Below are 12929 nucleotides of genomic sequence, written 5' to 3' on the forward strand. Positions count from 1 at the left end.
TCCATATATATGTGTTAGTATGCTGTAATGTTCTTTATCTTTCTGGCTTACTTCACTCTGTATAATGGGCTCCAGTTTCATCCATCTCATTAGAACTGGTTCAAATGAATTCTTTTTAACGGCTGAGTAATATTCCATGGTGTATATGTACCACAGCTTCCTTATCCATTCATCTGCTGATGGGCATCTAGGTTGCTTCCATGTCCTGGCTATTATAAACAGTGCTGCGATGAACACTGGGGTGCACGTGTCTCTTTCAGATCTGGTTTCCTCAGTGTGTATGCCCAGAAGTGGGATTGCTGGGTCATATGGCAGTCCTATTTCCAGTTTTTTAAGAAATCTCCACACTGTTCTCCATAGCGGCTGTACTAGTTTGCATTCCCACCAACAGTGTAAGAGGGTTCCCTTTTCTCCACACCCTCTCCAGCATTTATTGCTTGTAGACTTTTGGATTGCGGCCATCCTAACTGGTGTGTAATGGTACCTCATTGTGGTTTTGATTTGCATTTCTCTAATAATGAATAATGTTGAGCATCTTTTCATGTGTTTGTTAGCCATCTGTATGTCTTCTTTGGAGAAATGTCTGTTTAGTTCTTTGGCCCATTTTTTGATTGGGTCATTTATTTTTCTGGAATTGAGCTTCAAGAGTTGCTTGTATATTTTTGAGATTAATCCTTTGTCTGTTTCTTCATTTGCTATTATTTTCTCCCAATCTGAGGGCTGTCTTTTCACCTTACTTATAGTTTCCTTTGTTGTGCAAAAGCTTTTAAGTTTCATTAGGTCCCATTTGTTTAGTTTTGCTTTTATTTCCAATATTCTGGGAGGTGAAGACCCAATTTTTTAAGCTTATGTGCATATGTCTCCATTATTTGTATCTAGAGAAATAACTTTCATTTACACCAAACAAAGCATACTGCACAGTATTCCACACTTTGTAACAAATTCATTCATTACATCATGAATCGTGCTGTTGAGTATGCGGTTAGAAAGTAATTCACATGTCTACACTGTATTTAACCACTTCCCAGCTGTTGCTCATTTGAGCTATTGTCACTTGCCTGGCAATAAACACCATTATACATTATATGCATCGTGAGGAACTCTAGTAAATATTTTTATGAGGTAAATTTCTAGAAGACAGACCCCTGAGTAAGTTCAATAAACACCATTATACACAGATCATACGCATCGTGACGAACTCTAGTAAGCATTTTTATGAGGTAAATTTCTAGAAGACAGACTCCGGGTGAGTTCAATGAACACCATTATACATAGATTATATGCATCGTGACGAACTCTAAATATTTTTCTGAGGTAAATTTCTAGAAGAAAGACCCCTGGGTGAGTTCAAAATCTAGATAAATGTGGTGGGCTCAACAAACGTTTTAAAATGAACTGGGGAAGCCTACGTGTCTGTAAAACACACGACTGAGATGGTCACTTCAGAGGTCCCGGCGGAGCGCTGCGAGACGGCGGTCGCAGTCACGCGGGGTCGGCAGCCGGCGACGCCTCAGAGGCCGCCCCGGGGGCGGGCGCGCTGGGTCACGTGGGCGGTGGCGCCCCGCCCCGCCCCGTCACGCGAAGCGCCACGCGGCCACCGGTTTCCCTGGCCGGCTCAGTATCCTCACGCGGGGGCGCTGCGGCCGGGTCTCGCGGAGGTGGGGCTGGGAGTCGGGGAAGGTAAGTTCTATTCCCGCCGCGGGGTTGGGCGGCCGCGCGCGGGGCGGGGCTCGCGAGACTCGCCGCTTCCGGCCGGGCGGCGGGCCCGGGGCTCGGGCTTCCGGCGGCGGCGGAGACCGGGAGTGGGTTCGCGGTTGCCCTGCTGACTCTCCTCCCGGCTCTTGTGAGCGCTGCGGCCCCGCCGCCCTAGACGCTGCTCTCCTTATCCGTGAACCCCCAGCGCAGGCTTCCGCCCGGGCGCTGTGAGCCCATCGAGCTTGTTCACCGTCAAGGCTGGTCCTCACTCCGGACCTGCAGCTTCCGTTCAGTTCAGTTCAGTTGCTCAGTCGTGTCCGACTCTTTGCGACCCCATGGACTGCAGCATGCCAGGCCTCCCTGTACATCACCAACTCCCAGAGTTTACTCAAACTCATGTCCACTGAGTGGGTGATGCCGTCCAACCATCTCATCCTCTGGCATCCGCTTCTCCCGCCTTCAATCTTTCCAGCATCAGGGTCTTTTCAAATGAGTCAGTTCTTTGCATCAGGTGGCCAAAGTATTGGAGTTTCAGCTTCAGTATCACTCCTTCCAATGAATATTCAGGACTGATTTCCTTTAGGATGGACTGGTTGGATGTCCTTGCAGTCAAAGGGACTCTCAAGAGTCTTCTCCAACACCACAGTTCAAAAGCATCAATTCTGTGCTCAGCTTTCTTTATAGTTCAGCTCTGGCATCCATACATGACTACAGGAAAAACCATAGCCTTGACTAGACGGATCTTTGTTGGCAAAGTAATGTCTCTGCATTTTAACAGCTGCCTCCCTGGGCCGTTTTTTAACAAGTTTTCCTGGCACTGGGCTTCCCTCATAGCTCAGTTGGTAAAGAATCCGCGTGCAATGCAGGAGACCCTGGTTCCTATTTCTGGGTTGGGAAGATCCCCTGGAGAAGGGATAGGCTACCCACTCCAGTATTCTTGGGCTTCCCTGGTGGTTCAGTGGGTAAAGAATCCGTCCACAATGCTGGAAACCTGGGTTCGATCCCTGGGTTGGGAAGATCCCCTGGAGAAGGGAAAGACTATGCACTCTAGTATTCTGGCCTGAAGAATTCCAAAACGTTGGACAGGACTGAGCTACTTTTACTCTTCTTAGCATTATTGCTTTGAAACGTATAAAACCTGCCCCAGAGTTGCCACAGCCCCAGCTGTGGATAGCCGTCTTGGGTATCCGTCTCCTGAAGTCTGCAGGCAGAATGATCACCCACGTCTTGACAGCCATGTTCTGGTTGTCTCTGGTTCTTGAGCTTGGTGTTGACAACTGCAGGTTGTCTTGACTCAAACGTTTAACACAGCTTGAAGTCCTTGCTCACAAGCTATCAGAGCTGGGGGGGGACCCTTCAGAGAGGACCGCCACAATGATTGCGGAGTTTACCACGCCCAGGACCCACCCTGGACACTTGACTATCCTGAGACTTCTGTCCCTCACCACCACCCTCATGCAGGACTTTGTTATAGCCACACACACTGCAGCGCAGTGAAATTAGGTGACTTCTTACAAGTCACATAGAGCCGGGGTTCAAACCCAGGTGAGCACACTTGCTACTCTAAGGCCTATAATGTCACAGATGACAGTTGTGGATTCCAGGACTGGCTGCTCAACTTTTAAATTGTTAGGGAAGATGGTGACTGCAGCCCTGAAATTAAGACTCTTGCTCCTTGGAAGAAAAGCTATGACCAACCTAGACAGCATATTAAAAAGCAGAGATATTACTTTGCCAACAAAGGTCCATCTAGTCAAGGCTATTGGTTTTTTCAGTAGTCATGTATGGATGTGAGAATTGGAATATAAAGAAAGCTGAGCGCCAAAGAATTGATGATCTTGAACTGTGGTGTTGGAGAAGACTCTTGAGAGTCCCTTGGACTGCAAGGACATCCAACCAGTCCATCCTAAAGGAAATCAGTCCTGAATATTCATTGGAAGGAGTGATGCTGAAGCTGAAACTCCAATACTCTGGCCATCTGATGCAAAGAACTGACTCATTTGAAAAGACCCTGATGCTGGGAAAGATTGAAGGCAGGAAGAGAAGGGGAGGACAGAGGATGAGATGGTTGGATGGCATCACCAAAGCGGTGGGCATGAGTTTGAGTCAACTCCAGGAGTTGGTGATGTACAGGGAGGCCTGGCATGCTGCAGTCCATGGGGTTGCAGAGTCGGACATGACTGAGCGACTGAACTGAACTGATTCTGTTTTAAACATTCGTTGACACAAGTCTTGCACATTGGCTTTCCTAAATTTAAAAAAAATCAGGACCATCATCTAAGGATATGTATATGTGGCATATACACACAGACATCTTTGCTAAAAGGTTTTGTACCTTCAAGATAGTTTATATGCATGCCACCTATTTTGATAAATCCATGGATGCTACTTAGATAAAATGGTAAGATTTATATATCAGTGTTCACAAAGTTTAGACATAAGATCTCAGTTTGAATCTTCACTGTGATTTGGTGAGTTTGGGCAAGCTTTTGTTAAAGTCTTTTACCCTTAGTTTCCTCATCTGGAAAAGAGGCATTTTTTCTGAGGATTAATGAATTCATATATACAGATTTCAAGCAGTTGGCACTCACTGAAGGGTAGCTAGTTTTATCTATTATTATTCTGCCAGACAAAGAAATCTAAAGCTATGGCATTTCTCATCTCTGAACCTAAAGCAAAGGTGTCACCTTGGAGCTTTGCATTCTGATAAGCATAGGCCAAGTCCCCAGACTCAGTAAAAGCAACTTTGTAATTTTGTGCTCAAGAATAAGAAGAAATTCCTTTAATTTCATGTTTCTTTTGTCCCCACCGTCTTATAGAAACTTAAGTTATGCTGAAAAGATTCCCTATGCTGGAAAGGTATCTAATAGAGACAGAGGATTCATTTAGCTAATTAGTAATTTTATGTGGTGTTAGCACCTTTAGAAACCTAATTTTAGGTACAGTCCAAAAAATATTTCTTGAAGAGAACTGTGGAACAAAATGGCTCAACATTTCTTTAAGCAGTTTTCTTCTAGCTCCCATACTGAGAAATGCAGTTTAATTTTTCATTTTCTTATTTTAAGAGTCTACTATCTTAAAGTTGACTCAACACAGAGGAAATGTGTAGGAGTATATGAATAGTGCATCAAAGTAACAGTAATTAAGGTGAACACAGTGACTTGTATTGCTGTCTGAATGGACCGTGATATTCACATTATGTAATTAAGAATAATATGGGTGTTAATTATAGTCACCAGATATCATAAATAGTACCACCTATGATGCTTAGAGGGAATAATTATTTAAAGTATGAGATAATACTTTTCTAAGCAAAATGCAAAACTGATCATATTTCTCTGAAACCTTTATCATTTAGCCCCAGCTTTCTCTGCTCATTTCTTATCAGCCCATGCAAAGTTCCCTACAATTTTCCTTGGTTGAGGGGGAAACCCTGCAAAGTCTCTAAGAGACTAAAATGAGAAAGGATAGTGTTTGGTTCTCATTTATTTGGAAGTTCAATAGAATTTAATTAACTTCTGATGCTAATCCATATCTCATGTGTTTTGGTACTTGCTTGAGTTATGTATTTCTTTTCTATTTGTTGCCTGGAAAAAGAAAAGTAAGAGGACTGTAGGTTTATTTCTTCCTCTATGGCAAGTCTTGAAATAAGCTGTACAAAAATTTCAAATAGTCCATTCATGATCTGTTTACATATACATTCTCTGAGAACAGAAAGTACCATTTTATCCCTTTTCTTGGATTTAGGATCATTTGTTACATAAAGTAGGATACCGCTTAAATTTGGGGGAAAAATAATTTTAAATATGAGTAAATGTAATACATTGATAAACACTTAAAATTTGTGTTTATTATCCCCTTGCTTTTCTTTGTAAATTTTCCCTATGTACATTTATCCATGAATAATACATTGTTTTGTTTTGCCTCTTTTGACACTTTATAAAAATAGAACCATACTCTGAATTCTTAAAACCTTGTTTAAAGTTACATTTTTGAATAATCCAACCTGACATAGCCATGCATTTTTCACTGCTACACAGCATCATTGAATGAGTATAAAAATCATCTGGTCTACTGTTGATAGATTTGACTTGTTTCCTATCTTTTGCTGTTATAACCATTCTTGTACATTTTTCCTGGTGTACCTGTGCACACTTCTATGGAATATATCTGAAGTGAGATTATTGGGTCATGAATGTGTTCAGCTTTGCTAGGTAATGCTAGATTGTTGTACCTCTAATTAATGTCATCACTAACCGTTGCTCCATATCCTTGCCAATACTTGTTACTTTTTGCCAGTCTGGTGGATGGAAAATAGTATCCTATTTTGACTTTGCTTTATATTTCTTTTACATTTTCCTACTAATTAGGTTGAGCATCTTTACATGTGATTTCTGGCTATTCAGACTTCTTCATCTGTGAAATGTTGAAATGTTTGTGTCTTTTGCCCATTTTTATAATGGTCATTTGCCTTTTCTTACTTGTTTATAGGAATACTTCATGTTTTAGGAATCAATCCTTTGTTAGTTATATGTGTTGCATAGTCCATATTTTTCTTTTTCTTCAGCTTATTCCCCCCCCTTCTCTTTTCAATTCATCTGTCTGTCCCCATTTTTCTTATCATTATTGCCCTTCTGTTCTGTCACAAAATGTGATAATAACTGCACATGCAGCAGAGGTAAATGTTACCATCTGAGCAGTTTGTATACTTTGGGCACCTGCCAAAATCAAGTAAAACCAGAGAATTGTTTAGAAATGTTGCAATCCAGCCTCTGGTCAAGCATGGCTAATCCAGAAAGTCTAAATATTGGATGTTCTTCAGAAATCGTATTAGACGTCATTCCCTATTGACACTCCCACTCCAAGTGATTCTGTTGAATTCTGTAGTTTGAAACCTTCCAAATTTATCTCTGTAGTGAGTCTCAACTCATCTCATATATCTGACTTTTGACTTGATATCTCTTGAGTGCCTCAGACTCACTCTGTACAGAATGTAACTAGTTCCTGATTTTTCCTTTCTTTCAAAATATCATTCCTTTCTCAGTCTGCCCAATCACAATCACAAACCACATAGTTGCACAAACCTAAAACCTGGGAGCTAAATGGCAACCCACTCCAGTATTTTTGCCCTGAGAATCCCATGGACCGAGGAACCCGGCAGGCTGCGGTCCATGGGGTCACAAAGAGTTGGAAATGACTGAAGCGACTTGGAACATCCTTCTTTATTTCTTTTCTGTAGCTCCTTCATTCCAGTTCATCAGCCCAAATTGAGTTTGTGCCTCACTCAATCTTCTTACTGGGGCGAGGCAGGAACTTTGAATTCAATGTATAAAGGAAAGCACTACCCTAATCGAGTTTAGGAAATTACAGAGATGTCAGATTTGTACCCTGAAGTTTGCATTGTTAGCCGTTGCTCTTATTATTAGGAGATAAAGGAAACAAATATAGAAATTCTTGGCAAAGCAGGATATATAGTTTTACTTAGAAACTATCATAGAAAAAATAAAAATACCAACATAAGGGAGGCCCTCAGGAAAACCCTCTACATGCGGCCTGAACCCCTGACAATGATATATCTTGATGTTTCTTTCTTATATGAAATTAAAAGACCATGGCTATGTTCTTGAAGTATACAGAGGTCCCTTTGAAAGGGTTGCTTTCAAAGAAATAGGCTGAATATCTGTGCTAAGAAAAAAAATTTAGAATAACTTACAGATTCTCTAAAATTTATATACTTCTATAAATTGAAGAGAAAATCACTGCTTTGAATGCCCAAGACAGAAGAAAGTAATGACAATATGTGAATTAAGAAAATTAAAGGCATCCATTCACACTTCTCCATTCTACTAGAATATGGTTATCTGATTGATCTGTACGAGCTGGCTGTCTACACCAGGCAAAACCAACTTAGCCACCTTTTAACCAAGAGGTTCAAGACTATTCAGACTGTCAAAGAATCCTGTTGTTCATTCGTTAAGTCATGTCCGACTCTGTGACCAGGCATGCCAGGCTTCTCTGTCCACCACTATCTCCCAGAGTTTGTGCAACTCATGTCCATTGAGTCAGTGATAACATCCAACCATTTCATCCTCTGTCGCCCCCTTCTCCTTTTGCCCTCAATTTCCCCCAGTATCAGGGTCTTTACCAGTGAGTCAGCTCTTCACATCAGGTGGCCAAAGTATTGGAGCTTCATCTTCAGCATCTGTCCTTCCAGTGAATATTCAGGGTATTTCCTTTAGGACTGACTGTTTTCCTTGCTGTCCAAGGGATTCTCAAGAGTCTTCTCCAGCACCACAGTTCAAAAGCATCAATTCTTTGGTGCTCAGCCTTCTTTATGGGCCAACTCTCACATCGATACAAGACTTCTGGAAAGACCATAGCTTTGACTATATGGACCTTTGTTAGCAAAGTGATGTCTCTGCTTTAAAACAGTCTAGGCTTGACATAGCTTTTCTTCCAAGGAGCAAGTGTCTTTTCATTTTGTGGTTGCAGTCACGATCCACATTGATTTTGGAGCCCAAGTAAATGAAATCTGACACTGTTTCCACATTTTCCCCATCTATTTGCCATGAAGTGATAGGACCAGATACCACGATCTTAGTTTTTTGAATGTTGAGTTTTAAGCCAGCTTTTTTACTTTCCTCTTTCACCTTCATCAAGAAGCTGTTTAGTTCCTCTTCACTTTCTGCCATTAAAGTGGTATCATTTGCCTATCTGAGGTTATTGTTATTTCTTCCTGTAATCTTGATTCCAGCTTGTGCTTCATCTAGCCCGGCATTTCACATGATGTACTGTGCATATACATCATGTATATGTATGCCCAGGGAAGGGGGACTCCCCCGGTGGCTCAGACGGTAAAAGCGTCTGTCTACAACGCAGAAGACCTGGGTTCGATCCCTGGGTCGGGAGGATCCCCTGGAGAAGGAAATGGCAGCCCACTCCAGGACTCTTGCCTGGAAAATCCCATGGATGGAGGAGTGTGGTAGGCTACAGTCCATGGAGTTGCAAAGAGTTGGACACAACCGAGCGACTTCACTTCACTTCACTCTGCATATAAGTTAAATAAGCAGGGTGACAATATACAGCCTTGACGTATCCCTTTCCCAATTTGTAACCAGTCCATTGTTCCATGTCTGGTTCTTACTGTTGCTTCTTGTCCTGCATACAGGTTCCTTAGGAGGCAGGTCAGGTGGTCTGATATTCCCACCTCTTTAAGAATATTCCACAGTTTGTTGTGATCCACACAGTCAAAGGCTTTAGCATAGTAAATGAAGCAGATGTTTTTTGGAATTCCCTAGCTTTTGATCTCTGGTTCCTCTGCCTTTTCTAAATCCATCTTGTACATCTGGAAATTCTCAGTTCATGTACTGCTAAAGCCTAGCTTGAAGGATTTTGACCAAAATCTTGCTGGCGTGGAAATGAGTGTCATTGTATGGTAATTTGAACATTCTTTGGCACTGCTTTTCTTTGTGATTAGAATGAAAACTGACCTTTTTCAGTTCTGTGGCCACTGCTGAGTTTTCCAAATTTGCTGGCATAATGAGTGCAGCACTTTAACAGCATTATGGTTTAAGATTTGAAGTAGCTTAGCTGGAATTTTGTCACCTCCACTAGCTTTGTTTGTAGTAATGCTTCCTAAGGCCCACTTGACTTCAGTGTTCAGAATGTCTGGCTCTAGGGGAGTGACCACATCATCGTGGTTATCTGGGTCATTAAGAGCTTTTTTGTACAGTTCTTTTGTATTCTTGCCACCTCTTCTTAATCTCTTCTGCTTCTGTTAGACCCTTGCTGAAGAATCCTACCTTCAACAAAAGCTAAAAACAACACTGATAATATGCAGGTGTTGTTTAGCATTGAATTTGAGAGGGAATAAAAGGATAGTGAGACTTTAGTATCTGTCAGGAGTTCTGAAATGTCTACCTTAGGCAATGAAGTGAATCAAATACAAGTCCAGTCTAAAAGTGGTCTGCTGCTGCTGCTGCTGCTAAGTCACTTCAGTCGTGTCCAACTCTGTGTGATCCCATAGACGGCAGCCCACCAGGCTCCCCCGTCCCTGGGATTCTCCAGGCAAGAACACTGGAGTGGGTTGCCATTTCCTTCTCCAATGCGTGAAAGTGAAAAGTGAAAGTGAAGTCGCTCAGTCGTGTCCGACTCTTAGTCCGCAACCTACCAGGCTCCTCCATCCATGGGATTTTCCAGGCAAGAGTACTGGAGTGGGGTGCCATTGCCTTCTCCGCTAAAAGTGGTCAGTCCTCCCTAATTTTGGCAAGCTTTAAGAATTCTAACTTACAATCATGACTGACTATAATCCATTATTTTTAAAAGTGCCTCCATCAGTCTCAGGGAAATCAAACTTCTCTTATGATTATCTCTATGAGTTAAGTGCAATGAAACTAGTGAAGACCACTTGCAATTTTTTTTCTTTCTTGTTTTTGTTTGTGGTTTTGTTGTTCCACTAGCATGGATCCTGATGACTCTGAACAAGATCCTGAAACAAAGGAGCAATATGCTTCTGTCTATGTGGGTAGAGAAGAAGACATTAAAAGATCTGAAAGAATAACAGCTGTTGTCCATGACAGAGAAGTGGTCATTTTCTACCACAAAGGAGAATTTCATGCCATGGATATTCGCTGTTACCGTAAGATTTTATTTTTCATTTGTAAACCTTGTATTTACTTACTGTCCAGAAAGCTATTAAAAGTTCAGTTTTTTAGTGACCAGATGTATGTTCAATTTCTTTGCAGACTCAGGAGGACCTTTACATTTGGGAGAAATAGAGGTATGTAAATCTGTTTTCAACAGGTTCAGATGTTTCCTATTTATATTCCTACTATATTTACTGTCTCTATTCACAAATAATTTATATTTGGGTCTGAACTATATTTTCATGCTTTGAGTATAATTACCAATATTCTAGGAATTCACAACACTAACAACGTAAAGAAAACCATTTTACAGGTAAAGATGAGAAATATACATGTCTTCTGACCTAGCAAATATACTTTGAAAGATATACCCTGCATATTATTGTACAAAAGTATATATATATATACGCTTACATATGTGCATATACTTCCTAAGTATATGCACATATGTAACTATATATACACTTAAACATTTGTTAAGTACATACTTAAGAAGTTCATTGTGGTATTATTCATTGTAATGAAAAAGTGAAGGAAATTTAAATGTGTAACAAGAGGAAACAGTTTAAATTAGGACTCCCCACGCTGTGGAATAGTGTGCTCGGTCATGTCCGACTGTTTGTGAGCCCATGGGCTGTAGCCCACCAGGCTCCTCTGTCCATGGGGATTCTCCACGCACGAATACTGGAGTGGGCTACTATGCCCTCCTCCAGGGGATCTTCCCGACCCAAGGATTGAACCAGGCTCTCCCACATTGTAGGCAGATTCTTTACCGTCTGAGCCACCAGGGAAGCCTGTGGAATAGTATACAGCCAGTAAGTTAATGAGGCATGAATGTCAACGGTATATTTTTGAATGGAAAAAAGCAAGTCAAAGAATCATAGGTCTAAAGAGGTCCCATTTTTAAAAAAATTATATTTACTTTTTATAATTCTGCATAATTTGAATTTTTCCAATGTGTATATATTACTTTTATGATATAATAAAAATATCCATATATATATTTTAAGAAAGAAAGAACACTTTGAAGGCTTAACTGAGGCAGGATGGGGGCACTGTTTTACTTCCTTGCATTCCCAAACTAGCTGCCTGATTTCTTTTCTGCCTCATGAAACTGATCTCTCTCTCCCTTCCCTGTGTCTGTCTCTGACTAGCACAAAGTACATGCTTAAATTCAGTGTTCTACTCTCTATACAACTCATATCTACCTATTTCCACACCTGTCCTCATGTTAAAAGATGTGTGTTTAAATTATGAACATGAACTTATGAATCATGAAAATGTTTGCTGACAGTTCTGGCCGGGGAGATGGTATAGAACAGCACTTCTGCACTTCTCGTGTGGAGATAAAAATGTCAGCATCTGGATGATAGAGTGGAAGAACTTCCCTCAGTTTCAGACCATCGTGAGAGCTATAAAACCTTGCTGCTCAAAGTGTGGTTCACAGACCAACAACATTGGTGACACCTGGGAGTGTCTTGGAAATGCAAATATTGCATCCTGTTCTGGGACTACTGAACTTAAACAAGAGCTCCACTTAAACAAGATCATGAGTAAAGCCCATGTCCTTTAAAATTTTAGAAGCACTGCTTTAGGACAGCTAAAAGTTTGAAATGAACTACTTTGGATCATAAATTGCTCTTTAGTTAACATATACACTTATGCCTTTAGTAACCTCTCTTGAAATTATATCTGACACTTAACCATTCTTCCACCAGCTAGTGAAGATTCATTTAGAAGCACTTGAAGCCCTTGCCCCATTTCTGTCATGGAAGTGACATTAATATCTAACAGATAACAGCATACTGGGGTCACATGGGATAGCTGCCTGGGCTGGTTATCTTCTGATAGAGCTCTAACACACTGGGTTTCTTATCAACTGCAGAAGAACTTGATGACTGCTAAGATTATGTTCTGCCTTATACTGAATAATTTGTAAATGGGAGGAAAAAAGAGAAGCCTGTTTTGCAGCCTGGTTCTTCTGCAGTAAATTCTGTTCTGAGTCTGAGATTTATTGTCAACATTGGAAATGTCATATTATAAAATCAATTATTTCTTTCCCCAGGAATTTGATGGACGAGCATGTATAGTTTGCCCCTGGCATAAGTACAAAATTACTTTGGAAACAGGAGAAGGACTGTATCAGTCTATAAATCCTAAAGACCCATCAGCAAAACCCATGTGGTGCTCCAAAGGAATAAAGCAAAGGATTCACACAGTGACAGTGGACAATGGGAATATTTATGTGACTCTTTCTAATGAGCCTTTTAAGTGTGACTCTGACTTTTATGCCACTGGAATCTTCAAAGTAATTCCAAGTTCCTTCTGATAAAATTTCATGGCAATGAAAAATGTTGTGTATATTTTGAAAGTATTTTTAGAATAACCTTGCTGAGTACCAAAGATGACTAACTTTTTCCAACACAAGCACATTTATCATCTTTAACAGTCATATTTATGAAAGGTTCAAAAGCACATGTACTTAGTATGATGTAAGGATCATCATCGGGATCTATAGAATACGTTTCAGCCAATCCTCTGGATTGATTGGAACCTTAAGGTTATAGGTTTGAAATGTGCATTTGAAGA

At 40.9% G+C, this 12929-nt stretch overlaps 1 protein-coding gene across 1 annotated transcript; it reads left to right on the forward strand.

The window, feature by feature from the left end:
* The first annotated feature begins 1526 nt into the window (after positions 1–1526).
* On the forward strand, positions 1527–12692 carry RFESD (Rieske Fe-S domain containing). Its single transcript, XM_043913654.1, has 4 exons — positions 1527–1680; positions 10155–10333; positions 10440–10474; positions 12406–12692. The coding sequence occupies exons 2-4, from the start codon at positions 10156–10158 to the stop codon at positions 12667–12669; spliced, it is 477 nt and encodes a 158-aa protein (XP_043769589.1). The 5' UTR covers positions 1527–1680; position 10155; the 3' UTR covers positions 12670–12692.
* The last annotated feature ends 237 nt before the right edge of the window (positions 12693–12929 follow it).

Source organism: Cervus elaphus, chromosome 9 (assembly GCF_910594005.1).
Source record: "Cervus elaphus chromosome 9, mCerEla1.1, whole genome shotgun sequence".
In the NCBI taxonomy this organism is placed as follows: domain Eukaryota; kingdom Metazoa; phylum Chordata; class Mammalia; order Artiodactyla; family Cervidae; genus Cervus; species Cervus elaphus.

Excerpts from the sequence above, each read along its gene's own strand:
- RFESD (XM_043913654.1), top strand. The coding sequence starts at position 10,156 with ATGGATCCTGATGACTCTGAACAAGATCCTGAAACAAAGGAGCAATAT. Across the intron at positions 10,334-10,439 it reads CATGGATATTCGCTGTTACC|ACTCAGGAGGACCTTTACAT; the intron begins GTAAGATTTTAT and ends ATTTCTTTGCAG. Across the intron at positions 10,475-12,405 it reads TACATTTGGGAGAAATAGAG|GAATTTGATGGACGAGCATG; the intron begins GTATGTAAATCT and ends TTCTTTCCCCAG.